This window comes from Dunckerocampus dactyliophorus, chromosome 10, assembly GCF_027744805.1.
Source record: "Dunckerocampus dactyliophorus isolate RoL2022-P2 chromosome 10, RoL_Ddac_1.1, whole genome shotgun sequence".
NCBI lineage: Eukaryota > Metazoa > Chordata > Actinopteri > Syngnathiformes > Syngnathidae > Dunckerocampus > Dunckerocampus dactyliophorus.
In genome coordinates, this window is record NC_072828.1 from 28,488,823 (window position 1) to 28,502,419 (window position 13,597).

At 43.1% G+C, this 13,597-nt stretch overlaps 1 protein-coding gene across 1 annotated transcript; it reads left to right on the top strand.

Moving 5' to 3' along the window:
• Positions 1–1,777: 1,777 nt before the first annotated feature.
• Positions 1,778–4,655, top strand: mafaa (MAF bZIP transcription factor Aa). Its single transcript, XM_054789845.1, has one exon. The coding sequence runs from the start codon at positions 2,442–2,444 to the stop codon at positions 3,348–3,350; it is 909 nt and encodes a 302-aa protein (XP_054645820.1). The 5' UTR covers positions 1,778–2,441; the 3' UTR covers positions 3,351–4,655.
• The last annotated feature ends 8,942 nt before the right edge of the window (positions 4,656–13,597 follow it).

Below are 13,597 nucleotides of genomic sequence, written 5' to 3' on the forward strand. Positions count from 1 at the left end.
GATCCTGCCTCAAGTGGAGAAGTACCTCAGGGTCTTTTTCACGAGCGAGGGAAGGATAGAACGCGATATCGACAGGTGGATTGGTGCGGCGTCTACAGTGTTGCTGACTCTGCATCGGTCCATTGTGGTGAAGAGGGACCTGAGCCGAAAAGCAAAGCTCTCAAATTATCAGTCCATCTACGTTCCTACCCTCACCTATGGTCATGAGCTGTGCGTAGTGACCGAAAGGACAAGATCACGGGTTCAAGCAGCCAAAATGAGTTTTCTCCGTAGGGTGGCTGGGAGAAACTCTTGAGTAGAACCACCGCTCCTCCGCATTTAGAGGAGCCAGATGAGGTAGCTCGGGCATCTGGTTAGGATGCCTCCCAGACGCCTCCCCGGCGAGGTGTTCAGGGCACCTCCGACCGGTAGGAGGCCTCGTGGACATGTCGGAGAGACTATGTCTCTCAGCTGGCCTGGGAACACCTCAGGATCTGCCGAGAAGAGCTGGATGAAGTAGAAAGGGGAAAGGGAAGTCTGGGCTTCCCTGCTTAACTTGCTGTCCCCGCGACCCGATCGCGGATAAGCGGAAGGAGGTGGATGGATGGCTGAAAGGACTCTGGTACCAGGGGCTCCGCCTTTATTGTTATGTTAATAATAATGGATCATCGAACATCTATGCAGACCAGGAGTGTCCACATTTTTCCTGCTGCATACTGAAAAATGAAAGCACGCAGGGGCCATTTTGATGTTTTTAACCTCTAATGCACAAAGTACCCCGGTACCAGTGGCTATGGGGTTCTTGCTTATTGTTATATTAATAATAATGGAACATCGAACACGACCAGTCCAGGGTGTACTCTGCCTCTCCCCCAAAGTTAGCTGGGATAGGCTCCAGCATACCCCCGCGACCCTAGTGAGGACAAGCGGCATAGAAAATGGATGGATGGGACATCGAACATCTAATCAGACCAGTGGTGTCCACGTTTTTCCAGCTGCATAGGGGAAAAATGAAAGGATGCCATTTTCATATGCTTAACCCTTTCATTCCCCAAGTACCCTGATATCAGTGTCAATCAGGTTCTGGCCCAATTGTTGTTATATTAATAAGAAGAGGACATCAAACATCTACGCAGACCAGGGATGAACAAACATTTTCCAGCTGCCTACCGAAAAATCAAAGGCTTTAGGGGCCATTTTGATATTTCTAACCTCTTACACCCATAGTAGCCTGATAGCAGGGTCAGTGTGGCTCTGGCTATGCAGTATTGTTATATTAATAATAATAGAACATCGAACATTTACGCAGACAAGGGGTGTCCAGACTTTTTCCATCCGCATAGGATGTCAATATATGCTAATATATTACATGCTAATATAATAAAAGGTTAATATATGCTAAACTGGCTAAACAAAACATCCACATCTTAGCTTTGTGTTGACGGTAACAAAGTAAATTAGCGTAATATCTAATAATATACCTCATTAATAATAGTAAAGTAGTAGTATCATAAGCCTTTAAAGTGTTTCTCTGTTCCAAGTAAACGTTATAGTCTACTTTATGTGTGCAGTAGCACCTGTTGTCCACTAGAGGGGGAGAATCCGCTGCACCTGTTCCCTCTGTGTGCACGCGCAGTCTTCTTGTTCGGCTCCGCTCGGCTCCGCTCGGCTGTTCCGGGTGTGAGTGGAGCTTCCCACCATAGGCCAACACACGTAAACGTCTGCTGTCTCCTCCCATCGGCCGTCACACTTCTTTATAAGTCCACCTCCATCTTCACAAGTCCACAGTGCTTCTCAGTGACCGTGCGTGTGGGCGCCACATCAACGCACAAACAACAACTTTGGACGGAAAAGCACCTGGAATTAATGACGTCACGTAAGATCACCGTTGTAAAAGGACCGAAGATGTAAGTAGGACTCTGCTTTTATCATCTGGACTGACGACAACAACTCGGGACCGGACTCGGGACAAGCCACTGCATGGTGGACTGGGACTTAGGGTGCACCTTTACGCACGCCCCTGCAGCGCTTTAAGTTTGGGGTGAAGTTGTTCTTGTGGACTTTTGAGGCTGCGATGACACCAAAGGACAAACGGGCCAGCAGGCTGCTGAGGTGAAGCGAGGGCAAGACAGGTTGGCATCTCCAAATCCTTCAGGTTCGGGTTTCAGCGTCAGGGGGGTCCTGGTATTAAAGAGTCCATTTGACCTGGGAGAAGTTGTCAACAAGAAGACGCAGCAGACGCAAACTGGCAGGTGGACAAGTTCATGTACATGCACGCGTATATTCACGGCTAAATATAGAAGCTGGCTGAGGGACCAGCAGCCTTCACGAGGTTCTCCATCCAGCATCTTCGCGAGGTTCTCCAACCAGCGTCTTCCCGGTGCAGCAGCCTTCAGGGGTTTCCTCGTTCCTCGGTGCTGCCCGGCTTGGCTGTGAGGGCGGGAGTCCTCGCATGGACTGACATGGCCGCCGACCTCGCCATGAGCGCGGAGCTGCCCAGCAGCCCCCTGGCCATCGAGTACGTTAACGACTTCGACCTGATGAAGTTTGAGGTGAAGAAAGAGCCCCCAGAGGCCGACCGCTACTGCCACCGCCTCCCGTCGGGCTCCCTGTCCTCCACGCCCATCAGCACGCCCTGCTCCTCGGTGCCGTCCTCGCCCAGCTTCTGCGCTGCGAGCCCCGGTGCGCAGCCAGGCCAGAACCTCTCCGGTGGCGGAAACGGCAGCAACGGCGGCAGTGGCGGCGCCAACAACCACAACGGCGGGGGGAAGCCTCCGCTGGAGGACCTGTACTGGATCCCCAGCTACCAGCACCACATCAACCCGGAGGCGCTCAACCTGACCCCGGAGGACGCGGTGGAGGCCCTCATCGGCAACGCGCAGCACCACCATCTCCACCAGCAGGCCTACGACGGCTTCCGCGGGCAGCAATACGCGGGGGAAGACCTGAGCGCGGCCTCGGCGGCTCACCACCACCACCAGGCCCACCATCACCACCACCACCATCACCACCACCACCACGCCCGCCTGGAGGACCGCTTCTCGGACGAGCAGCTCGTCAGCATGACCGTACGGGAGCTCAACCGGCAGCTGCGCGGCTTCAGCAAGGAGGAGGTGATCCGCCTGAAGCAGAAGAGACGCACGCTGAAGAACCGGGGCTACGCGCAGTCCTGCCGCTTCAAGCGCGTCCAGCAGCGGCACATGCTGGAGACGGAGAAGTCCACCCTCCAGAGCCAAGTGGAGCAGCTGAAGCAGGACGTGGCGCGCCTCGCCAAGGAGAGAGATCTTTACAAGGAGAAGTACGAGAAGCTGGCCAGCAGGACCTTCACTGCAGCTGGACCCGCCAACAAGCAGGCCGACTTCTTCATGTGAGACTTTATGCAGAACACTAAACATCTTTACATTTATTTAATATTTATCACTTTGTTTACAAACAAACGATTATATGCATTATATGCACTTTTTAGTCTTAAACCTTATTCTCTAAGTTGGCATCACTGTGGTGGTGGTCTTCAACATTTACATCAAGATGCCCGCCTGGGTGGTCTTGCTTTGATTTCTTCGTAAAAGTGACTTCCATGCAGGCACTCATCGTCCACTGCTGTGTCCGGCCTCAGAGCCTCTCACTCGGCCTGCTTTCCTGCCATCTCCCGCTGACACCTCATCATTTTTTTAATCATTGAAAGACTTCATCTTTTTTTTTTTTAATTGTTCAATGACTTCCAGCCACAAACAATCACGTGAGTGAAGCAGAAGAAGCAATACGACCAATAATACACAAACAAACAAGACTTGAAAATTGCAAGTCATCGTTTTGTCTATTTGCAACCTGCATGCAGGACATGTATGGACACCTCCTGTATGGACAGCATGGTTCGGTTCTCTTTGCTCCACCCGTATAAAAAAAATGACGGACTTGAAATGCAAACACAATCTGTGAAAAATGGATGCGTCAATCAATTTTTTATTACTTTAAACGGAAAAGGACAGATTTAAAATTTCCCACTGTACATACGACTGATTTCTTTTTAAAGGTTTTGTTGCTTGTGTGATTCAAGCCAGTCTTAATGAACAAATGATATGTTACGGCATGCAAATAGTCTGTAATATATTCTCATTTTAGCAACATGTGGAACGTCTATACTGCACTAACAAGAGCTTTGTTTTTCTATATACGTCCTCTTAAAAAAAATGAATTTTCTGAGGTGACGTCCTGCATTCGCTGCTAAAACTCTATGCACCGACCCGATTATTAAAAATGACTTTCATTTATTTGACATTTTGTGCAGCCTGGTTGTCTTAATACGATGGGGTTTTTTTCTCGTGTGTTATAGCTTGACGGGACTTTGTTGACAATAATTCCCCTCCAAATATTTGTTTTTATTGTGCACAAGTGTGCTGGCGGAAAATTTCGATGAAAAAAACCGTAATGCAGACGTAAAAATAAACGAATAAATGTGAGATGAATATATTGATGTTTTTCCACACCTGTTTATTCTCTCTTATTTATCGGATCTGACCAATAAATGATATTTACGAACAGTCTTAACGCGGAAAGTCCTCATCATGACTGGATGGCAAAGAAAAGGAAAGCAAACTTGTGCACAGTGCTGTTCATGTCCAGCTGTACATATCAGCTCATTTCTATATTTATTCAATAAAGGTGTCCTATACTGTGTCGACAAACTAACGTTGTTTTCATAATGTTTAATAAAAAGGTGTTACACATAAAAAGCTACACTCTTTTTTTTTTTAACATGATTTAATTGCTTAGTACCCTTCATTAATTAAAACGAATTTCGTTTTTATTTTAAGCTTTGAAAAATAGCTATTATTTATTGGTTATTAATTTTTTCAATTTAAGGTGAACAATTTTAAGAACGTTATGTCTGTGTTTTCTTGTACATTTTATGTACATGCATGTCGCCAATCTATGACTGTACCTTTTAAAATATTGTTTTAATTTAAGGAAAAATACTACACTCATTGATCTACCGAATAATATAAATACCAATAGTAAAATGCATAACCTAATATAAAACAATAATATGTATAATAATACAACTATGTCTAATAATTGTAGTATGTAAGTCATGTAATGAGGGCCAAGAGAACGAACATTCTTTTGTTGCTTTTCGTTCTTTAGCAAAGCAAAAACATTATTTTTTAATGTGTAATTTAAAAAAAAGTATGTTTATCTGTGTTTTGTTCACCCAAATCTTTCACTTGATTGAATGTGTGTTAGACGTTAGCGTGTGACGTCATCACCCAGTGGGCCCGTGAGCGTGTCTTTTCAACCGCTGGATGATGACGTCACTCGGACGCTCGCTGCCTTTTTCTGCCAACAACAACCTGGAAGTACATCTGTTTGACCCGCAAGGACGCTTTAAATGTCCCAAAATATGGCTTGGGGCTGGACGTGAACTCCTCAAGTCCCTAAGTGATGTATAGGAAGCACTTTGGAGTGGTTGTCATGTGACAGGCACGTGACTACCCCAGGCTATGGCATCCCCAAAATGGCAGGTAAGCTAGCTCATTTCCGAAAGTGTATTTTTTGGCCATGAAATGGCATTTTAAAGCCATTTAACAATTGTAATGCATTAAAAAGGTGTGAAATATTAAACAATTAAACTCTTTTTACTATATTTTTTTAGAGTGAATTCATATAAAACAAGCTAGGGAAATATCTATGTGACTTTTAGTCACAATAGCAAAAATGCTAACGAGACGAGCAATACATGTCACTGTTCGATCATTTTCAATGAATATATGTTCTTTCCTTCAATTCAAAGTACAAAAAAGTGTCAAGTTGACTGCCTTTCATTTGCCAAGAACAATGTAACACATGTGTCACATTTTGCCGTGAATTAGTCGTATTTGTGGCATATTTGGCTGCAAGCACAAATGGCAGTTATGGGTTCAGTAGTATCACACGTCCAATGTTAGTGGCGAGTGGCAGCATCCTCAAACATGTGCCAAGTCCAAGTTTTGCAGCAAATGTGACACGGCCATCTGGCCCGCAGGGTGGCGGCTCACTCTTCCAAGGTATCACGAAGCATCTGGGTTGAGCGTCTCTGTGTTTACCGACAGTGATCTTATGCTGCAGGCAGCATGTTTGCATGTGTGCATCATTTTAAGAGCAGGCACCAACAAGCGTATGACGTACAGTATAACATGGCAACATACTGTACATAGCACATATGCATATAACATTACAACAAGCATATTATGGATTAAGGAAGATGATGTGTGCTCTAAGAACACTATTTGTTTTTATATGTTTTTATATCCAACAAAAGGAATTTCAGTCTTTGGCTGCAAGATTCTAATACACATTCATGCGTGTGTGTGTGTGTGCGTGTGTGTGTGTGTGTGGGGGGGGGGGGGGCACATATGAATAAAAATGAATGGAAATTGTTTATATAAATGTGTTTATTCACATCATGTGTTTAACCTGTTGACACTTCTGGTAATTCATGCGTTTACATTTTGTCATCAATTCATCACTCCCTGTGTTTAAATATCTATTTGAATGAAATTTAAAGAAAAAAGACACAAAATAATAAATAACTAAACTAAATGACAAGATTAAACATAAAATAATAAATACAGGCGTAGTGAACTGACGGAAATATTGTAGAATGCAAAAATAAATGCAGGATGTTGATGAAAAAATTGTGTATTATAATGATCAATGAATGAAATATGCGCCTAGTGGTTAGCATGTTGGCCACACAGTCACAGTCAGGAGATCGGGAAGACCTGGGTTTGAATCTCCGTTGGGCATTTCTGTGTGGAGTTTGCATGTTCTCCCCGTGCGTGGGTTTTCTCCGGGTACTCCGGTTTCCTCCCACTTTCCAAAAACATGCATGTTAGGTTAATTGGTGACTCTAAATTGTCCATAGGTATGAATGTGAGTGTGAATGTTTGTTTGTCTATATGTGCCCTGCCATTGGCTGGCGACCAGTCCAGGGTGTACCCCGCCTGTCGCCTGAAGTCAGCCGGGATAGGCTCCAGCATACCCCCCCGACCCTAATGAGGAGAAGCGGCAGAGAAAATGGATGAATGAAATATATTGTTTGATGTTGTTGAAATTTGCCTTCAGTAACCCCTCGTTTATTGCGGTTAATTGGTTTCAGGTCCGACCGTGACAAGTGAAAGTAGATTCATTATTTAGAAATTGAATATTTTTGTAGTAAGAGCATAGATAACCTGTTTCTAACCTTCTTCATATGTTTTTTAACATTATTAGAGGACCCTAGACATGAAATAACACCCCTATAGTCATATGTATGCTTGTATTGCACAATATAGTAGACGTAATAAGAGAAAATAAGACATAATGTTGACAAACACGTTAGCAGTGGGAGAGTTCCTTGTTTTTTTTTTTTACTTCCGGTTTCTTACTTCCTGTGGTGGCTACTGTCTCATCAATGTAACATTACTGACCCCTAGTGACCAGTGTCGAATACTACATATTGCTTTGTCTTTCAGTGTGTTTTCTCAATTCCTTATATTTGTATTGTAGTTTATTTATCAATTTTTAAGATTGAAAATGATTAATTTAGGCCCAAAATACTTAAGAGTTGCTTAAACATGCAAATTTTCTGAGGGGTCAACCACAAAACAGCGATGATCTGTGAATATAGTTTGAAAAATGGCGATAGTGCGAAGCTGCGAAATTTGAAGCGTAATGTGGCGAGGGGGGACTGTGGTGCTTCCGCTGTTAAATCAGTCATCATTTATTGTCAAATGTAACATTGCTTTTGTAAGAAGTGTGGTGACCCTTTGTATTTTAGCGTTGTCATTGTTGTGTCTTTCATTTTCTTTGTCAGCGAGATGATCGTCAGTATTCTTCCAGTTTCGTCACGTCTTTGACAACATGTACGTTTGACATTTAGGTTGGGTGTAGATTTAACAGCCTCAAATTTCCCCTGCTTTCTTAAGTCACGTGCCTTCTCGGTTGGTATTGCGTTTTTCTCAGATGCTCGTTCATGCAGACGTTTGTTCCTTTCAGCTTTCACCTTTCTCTGTTCCAGCAATGCTGCGCACCAGAGCATGCATGCCTCTGTTATGACGGCAGACGGAATCGTCCCCACACAGCCACAGTCTGACGCTCTTCTATAACATCATTGTGACCTGAACACACCAACAGCAGTACATTTCCAACACCATATACCGTACGTATCTCCACCTCACATACGTCTCTCGTCCGTTCATCCTGGGAACGACACGTCCTCATCCTCATCAAAAGAACCTAGGGCTGGGCGATATATCGATATTTTTAAGATATTGATATTTGCTTTAAGCACGATATCAAAAACAAGCATATTGTTCATATCGATATGGACTGGATTTAATGCGGAGGTCTCATGTTTCGACATGGCGCCGCCCAAGTGGCAGCTAGCAGCAGCTCCATATTTTCCACGGCGTTTTTAGCTTTTAATAGTACTTTATTCCTACTTTATTGTGTTTTGTGCCGTACCGACCCCTTAAGCAAGTGTGCGGCTATGGATGTTCATCTTGTTATGTTTGTAGCTTGCCTCTTCCTTGTTGCGGGAGACGCGTTCATTCATGGCGCCGTTGCTTACACTCGGGAGCAGCTGTTGAAGAGCATGCAGCTCTTCAGTTAAAAATTAAATTTTCATTTAAAGTCCTTCCCTCCTGTCAGCATCACTCTCCTTGTGTTCCCTGCTGACTCAGAGAACATTTGGTTTCAGAGTCCAGGTAGAACAGAGATGTGTACACTTACTACATTGATCTATTTTGTTGTTTGTGTTCTCTGTGTTTGTGCGTAAGAACACAAGATTAACGTGGTAAAAGTCTACCCCAGCTGCAATGAAATGACAAAACGTGAAGCAAAGGGACAGAGTCAATGTGTCTGCAAGTTAAAAAATCAAGAAAAAAGAAAAAATACTAAAAGCCGACATCTCGGGAATACCGGGGGGAAACTACAGAAATACAGTCGCGTCCGCCAGTTAAATAAACCCTCAGCTTTAATGGAAAGGCAATTCATCTGTTCCAGAGTCAAACTATGGCCATGATAGAAGCTTAGTAAGTGTAGAGATAACAGTTTTAGCTGGAAAAATGTGCCATGGATGAGTACGCTTCCTTGACTATTTCTATGCTAACCATGAGCCATTATGCTCTTTCATTGTAGGTGAGGGCGGCCGCCACGTCTGCCGTGTCTTGGGGGAGGCGATGTAATCGCAGTGGTCCTGTCTGACACCCCGTCATGCTGCTGCTGTCGTCGTAGTGCTTACATCACAGTACAGTAATCCCTCGTTTATCGCGGTTAATTGGTTCCAGACCAGGCCAGGAATTTCCTTGAGGATTCCTTATTTATAAATGGAATATTTTTGTATTTAGAGCCTAGAAAACCTGTTTAGGACATCCTAAATATGGTATTTAACATGATTAGAGAGCCCTCTAGACATGAAATAACACACCTACAGTTACGTCTACACTCATATTACCCCATATAATAGACATAATAACAAGAATAAGCCTCTTGATGAGTGATGTCGAGGATTCAGAGGTGAGTTTTAGCTTGGCGTGGGTTGCGGCCGCAACAGAAGTGACGTTGAAGTCTCCACTTTATTTATACAGTATAGCACATTTCATAAACACTGACTGTGTCGCTTGTGTGTCTTACCGAACATTACAGTAACATTACTGACACCTAGTGGCCAGTGGAGAATACTACGTATCATCACAACGTCTTTGAATGCGTCGTCTGGATGCCTTATATTTGCATTTTAGTTCGTCTAGCCATTTTTATGCTTGAAAATGTTTTTAAAATGTTCCGCTTCCAATAGCTCCGATCTCCCTCCTCCTGTACCACTGAAAATTTACAGCATAAACATCAATATATAAAGTTAAAGAAAATCGTATTCTGCTGATTACAAGCTGCAAGTAAACTAGTTATGTTGTTTAGGCTGTAGTTATCTGAATAACTGTTATTATGTTACGTTAACATACCACCTATTTAGCCGGTTGTTCTCCATTTTATTCTTCTTACTATAACTTGTCTTTCAAGATGAAATGTCTCTTCCTGGTCGCTGATTTTATAAAATAAATTTCCCCCCCAAAATGCGACTTATAGTCCAGTGCGACTTCCATATGTTTTTTTCTTCTTCATCGTGCATTTTTGGCTGGTGCGACTTATACTCCGGAGTGACTTATAGTCCGGAATATCGGGTATATATCATCTGCTTCATCTGCTTCTGGCCTGGCCAAATTTTAGAGCCGATTGTGGCTTACCAGTCAGGAAGTTTTCCCACCCTTGTATGATCCAATTCCGATGATAAAAATGTAATCGGGAGGAGGTGTGCTAATGCTCCAGTCTGGCTCCCCAGAGATGTGCTCAGCTATAAAAAGTTGTCACCCCGCTCAAAATATAATTGACATTTTTGATAAATTACCTGCTTGCTGTTAATGCTCACGAGGTATTAATAATTATTACTCCTCATCTGGTGATTGAGTTAGTGACCCGGGGCCAGAAACCCCTGCAGCACCGGAGGAGGGGGGCCTGCACCACCATGCCCCGGTCCCTGCCCGACACGCCCAGAAAAGCAATTTGGCACAGGTGGTGAGCTGCTGTGACCCCTCAGCACATGTTCCGCTTCCAATAGCTCCATACTGTCACAGTGAGACACACACACACACACACACACACACACACTAACACGCTGCATGCTGAGTAGGCAAATTCAAACATGCAACCGCAGGAGAAAATATGCCCAAACAGCAAAAATAACTGCTCCCCGTGTTTTCAAATACTGTAACAAACAAACGTAAGCAGCAAACAAACAAACAATTGAGACTGGTGAGATGATGTGCTGATCACTGACTAGTGAGTCGTCACTGTGTCAAAGAGAAAATGAAACTACCCGTGTGATTGACTGGCGATCGGCCCAGGGCGTACGTCGTCTACGATCGACTCCGGCTCACCCGCGGTGTGGAAATTAATGAATGAAATTAAACGACATTGTGGAAGCAGAAATAAATCATATTTCACTATGGTTTACCTAAAAGACTGACTCAGTTGGAGTCATTTTTAGCCCGATGGCAATATTTTCCTTGCTTATTTTATATGAATTGATTGAAGAAATATAGTAAGAACAGTTGAATTCTAATACAGACGTCCTTCACCACTTCATGCTTCACATTGCGTGGCTTCACTCTATCATGCTTTTTCAAAAATATCTAAATTAATAAATCATGCTGTTCCCAGATTGAATACGTCCCATCATGTCCCCCCAAAAATCCATATTTAAGCAAATTTTACCAACTTGCTGCCTAAATTAAGCATTTTCAAGCATCAAAATGTCTTAATGAACAAGAATACAAGGATAAGGCATGCATTCAAAGATGTTGTGATGATATGTAGTATTCTACACTGGTCACCAGGTGTCAGTAATGTGACTGTAATGTTTGGTGAGACACATAAGCACCAGACTTGATTGCTGGAACAACAGACGTTTATTGTAATTTATTTATCGTTTGAATGATCTCACAACAGGCACAATAATCCCTAACACGGGCTACTGTTACAGCTGTAATGCGCGCCAAGCTAAAACTCAACTCTGGATTCCTGGCGTCACTTCCTGTTTTGCGCCACCGAAACACATTTACAGCAACACACATGAGGATGAGTTTTATTTATCTCTTAAATTGCTTATTTTCTCGTATTATGTGTACTATATTGGGTGATAAGAGTGTAAAGGTGACTATAGGGGTGTTATTTCATGTCTAGAGGGCTCTAATCATGTTAAAAACCGTATTTAGCATAAAACCATAAAATATTCCATTCATAAATTAGCAATCCTAACCCATTAACCGTGATAAACAAGGGATTACTGTATTTGACACTCTATTTGTGTGCAGCGGATTCCTCCAGCTCTCTAGAGGGCGCCAACATTGAAACGTATGAGTAGCACTATTTCCTGCCTCGTCCTGCTTTGAGTGTGTAAGACGTAGCACACGCATTAGTCATGTTGCTAATAGGACAATAAAATGCAGAGAAATGACATACATGGATTCGCTGCACTACCCACCTCTCCTTGAAGGGGTGGGGGCGTGCGTGAGCTGGAAGGTGCTTGTCGCTGCTGTCCTTCAATAGAGAGAAAAAGCATTATTTTTTTTGGACAGCAGCACCAACTACGCATAGATTTAGCAACAGGTCATATGCATTAAAGGTATTTTTATGCTCTGCTGAATGACTTGACTGCCCAGATGGAGGATTATTTAGCCAAGCTCAACAGAATGTGATCAGACTTTTACAACAAAGTATCAGCCTTTTCTGGAGGACAGGGTGCATGTGCGTCATATACAAGTAAGAACACAAATGTTTTTCAGTTTCTAAAAAAACTATTTAAAAAAAGGAGAAATGTAGAGAACGGTGGCGATGGTGTACCGTTACACCAGTGCCCCTGTCATGACAAAACACACTTTTGTCATAAGTGTCAATTCTGGCAAGTGTCTCATATTGATGAGTCTTAATACACACATCTTACATCTGAAAGCTTCTCGCAGACACTGTTCTGAGCAGCATGACAAATCAAAGGTTTTGGATGAGCTGAGATGTGAGCGCCAACCAGACCGGATCTTTTGAATAGCTTCTCGTTAGTGCATGTGATTGGGAGACTCTGTGAAATGACAGCGCACTGCCAGTGGCTCACGGCCTGTTGTCACACAGCCTGTCTCCCCCTGTGCCTGCAAAACATGCACACTCTCAGGACTGCAACGTTTAGAAGGCTGCAAAACCAAAGTGACTAATGTGTCACTGAGCCTGACACGCGCACTGGATACCTGGACCCCGAGGCAGACATGTACTGTCTGAGCTGATGAGCGTCTAAAAGGTGGCATCAGAGCTGTTCATGTCTGTTCATGTAGTACATGGGGTAGTACATGGGGGGAGAGGAAAAAATGCAGTCTTCCTTCAGGACGTGTTTTTCATGGATCTGAAAACAGTTTTTGACAAAAATTTTGTCAAAATTTTGCCCCGGTTTTTGTACAATGTCTCGGTACTGTGCGTAATAAACTACTGTGTCATTCGGTGGAACCGAGTGCCAAACAAAGCACCCTGCATGTTGGTGACTCAAAGTCCGTGCATTTTTTATTTAGTGCAATTGCTAAATAAACCGTCAACTTAAGTTGTGAGTGCCAGCAATTTGAAAAAAAAGGTGTAACACTGTTGAATTCAAGCGAGAACTCCTCACTCCTCACCGTCTTCGCCAACAACTTTATCTTCAATAAAGGGAATAGTGATGTTAAATCTTCATTTGGGCATTTCATTTGTCATTTATAATTATTTTGCATTGTGTATAATTATTCTATATAGAATGTATTGTTATTAATAATTTTCTGTGTCTGGAACAGATTAATTGGATTCACATTATTTACGATGGGAAATATTGCTTCGGTTTTTGTGCATTTTGGTTTTTGTCTGACTTTTCGGAACTAATAATTACCAAAAACTAAAATACCACTGTATAAATATGTGTAGTCAGCTTTACAGGTTTTTAGACACACAGAATGTACATACAGTGGTGTGAAAAAGTGTTTGCCCCCTTTCTGATTTCTTTTTATTTTTTTTGCATGTTTATCACACTTAA